General features: G+C 35.6%; 1 protein-coding gene across 1 annotated transcript; it reads left to right on the forward strand.

Moving 5' to 3' along the window:
- The first annotated feature begins 327 nt into the window (after positions 1-327).
- Positions 328-593, forward strand: LOC103736487 (keratin-associated protein 6-1-like). Its single transcript, XM_008836005.1, has one exon. It carries the CDS (start codon positions 342-344, stop codon positions 576-578), a length of 237 nt encoding a protein of 78 aa, XP_008834227.1. The 5' UTR covers positions 328-341; the 3' UTR covers positions 579-593.
- The last annotated feature ends 2054 nt before the right edge of the window (positions 594-2647 follow it).

Raw genomic sequence — 2647 nt, forward strand, 5'->3', positions numbered from 1 at the left:
TTGAGGAGCAGGGTCTTAGGAAAGGATAGTGTGGCGAAAAGGACCAGAATATCTCATCTACATGTATGAATTTTTCAAATAATTGATCTTTAAAAATGAAAAAAATGTATGAATAAAAACAAACTCAGAGGTCAAAGACACCTCTTTAAAAATCCTGAAGCATTATCATGGCTGTAAAACAACAAAATAATTAGAGTGCTCATAAAACTAGCCAATGGCATGAGCACATTGGGCCCCTCCCACACTGAGAACGTATAAAAGGCCCTCCACAGGGAGAACTCTCTAGACTCAAGTCATCTACATTCCTTCTCTACCTGAGAACAACCTCAACAACCAACACCATGTGTGGCTACTATGGAAACTACTATGGCGGCCGGGGCTATGGCTGCTGTGGCTATGGAGGCCTGGGCTATGGCTACGGAGGACTTGGCTACGGATATGGCTGTGGCTATGGATGTGGCTACCGCAGACTGGGCTGTGGCTATGGCTCTGGTTATGGCTATGGCTCTCGCTCTTTCTGTGGTTGTGGTTATGGATGTGGCTCTGGCTATGGATCTGGATTTGGCTACTACTATTGATGGCACCATGGAATATTCTCATCCTCTCCAATTACTGTCTTTGCATTCCCAAATTCTGAACCCCACGTTTTGAACCTCCTGCTTAGAGGGTGAAGATCTTATATATCAAGTTTATGATGTGACGTTGCTGATAAAGTCCTCCCATAGCCTTTGAATCTGAGGTGTAACAGTTTTACTTACCTGGATTTGGTGCTTGAATATGAAGATTGTTCAGTACTCATCTTTGGATCTTCTGTGTGTCTCTCATTGTCCTGTTGTTGCCACAGATATTGTGATGTGATTTTCCTCTTTTTACCTATTAAACATTTTCATCCCATGAACCATTCTGACTTTATTTTTCCATTTTTATTATATTTATTTATTAATTTAGTGTGTGTGTGTGTGTATACTATAGTTCATATAAGGAGGTCTGATGAAAGTCTGTGTGAGTTGGTTCTTTCCTTCCATCATATATGTTCAGGTCATCAGATTTAGCGGCGAGCACCTAACCAGCTGAGCTATCTTGCTGGGCCTATTATTTTGCTTGCTTTTTCCACGTTTATATTTAGGCACACGATTGCTTTCCTTAGTATATACCTGCTTTAATGTTTCTATTTCAGTTGTGCCACAAAATCTTTGATTCTTGACATTAAGAACATAGTGATTTTTGAAATGGGAAGTCTCGTAGTCTACTTAAGGTGTGATGATATGTTATTAAATTATTGTTAATACAAAGAAGGCAATGCTTATCAGAATCCACCGATATCCCATACTTTAGCAGGGGAGGTGGGTAGAGCTATGTGGGCCTCTCCTGAATTTATGATTGACTGTTGACAGGCACATTCTTGGGCAAGGCCCTTGTAGCCAGCCTGTGGTTATTTTTTAATAATTGCAGTGGCTATATCATGAGCCAAAGACAACTTTTCAAAGAAAATACATAAAACATATAATAATAATCTTGGGTGATTGAAGATCCATAATCACTGGACCCAAAGAGTACCTGAAAAATATCCATGATTCTTGATAAGAATTTCTAAGACTTACACCTGTCTTAGTAGTACCTAATAATAGTGAGAATGCTTGACAGCTCTCATTCCATGAATTTTATGTTAAATATTCAAATTAATGTCCCCAAATAAACATATACTTTTATTCACTTTGATTTACTTACTTCTTTCTGGTATTTAAATTATGAATATCTGAAATTGAAATAGAAATAAACTTGAATCTTTTGTTATTCACTTTATGTCTTATCTGTGTCTTTTAGTTCCTACACCCTAACATTAGTATATTTACTTTTGCTAGAAATATGAATGAAATTCTTCTCTAATTACTGTATTAAAACCTAAAACATGGATTATCTTAACACCTTTCAAGTTTTGACAAATTGAATATCTTTGGAATTGAAATGCACAAACCAAATAAAAATTAAATGGAATAATACAACCTAGATTGAAGGCTTTTATGAAATATAAATTTATTAAAATGTACAGAACTGCTAATAAATTCTGGTATATCTTACAATTCTACACATGGTTTGTTTTTTGACTTGACATATGAAAGAATTATTTTCCATCAAATTTGGTTAGTGTTATTTGCATAAGTTACATGCTAATGCTGCAGAAATCGACTATATTTATAATATAAATAATACTATAGAAGTAGCATTTCTTTTTTAGAATCCTTTAAAAATATTTTTTCTTTATTATTTTTATTTTATGTGTATGAGTGTTTTTCCTGCATGTGTGTAAATGCACCTGTGTCATGTAATGCCCATGGAGGTCAGAAGAAGGTGTCGGATCCCCTGAAACTGGAGTTACAGATAGTTGTTAGCTGCCATGTGAGAGCTGGAAATCAAATCTGGGTCCTCTGTAAGAGCATTCAGTGATCTTAACCACTGAGACATCTCTCCAGCACCTGTAATATTTCTTATTTATTCACTAGAGAATTATTATAATGCTAGCCAGATCTTTAACATATATTCTTAATCCACTTGGGAGCACTTCCATTTAGGAACCTCAGAATAATTGTTTGATGTCTTAAAGTTATCCCCATATTCAGTAAGGATAAATGAAATAAACTATTGACAG

Source organism: Nannospalax galili, unplaced genomic scaffold (assembly GCF_000622305.1).
Source record: "Nannospalax galili isolate Female #2095 unplaced genomic scaffold, S.galili_v1.0 scaffold136, whole genome shotgun sequence".
Lineage (NCBI taxonomy): Eukaryota > Metazoa > Chordata > Mammalia > Rodentia > Spalacidae > Nannospalax > Nannospalax galili.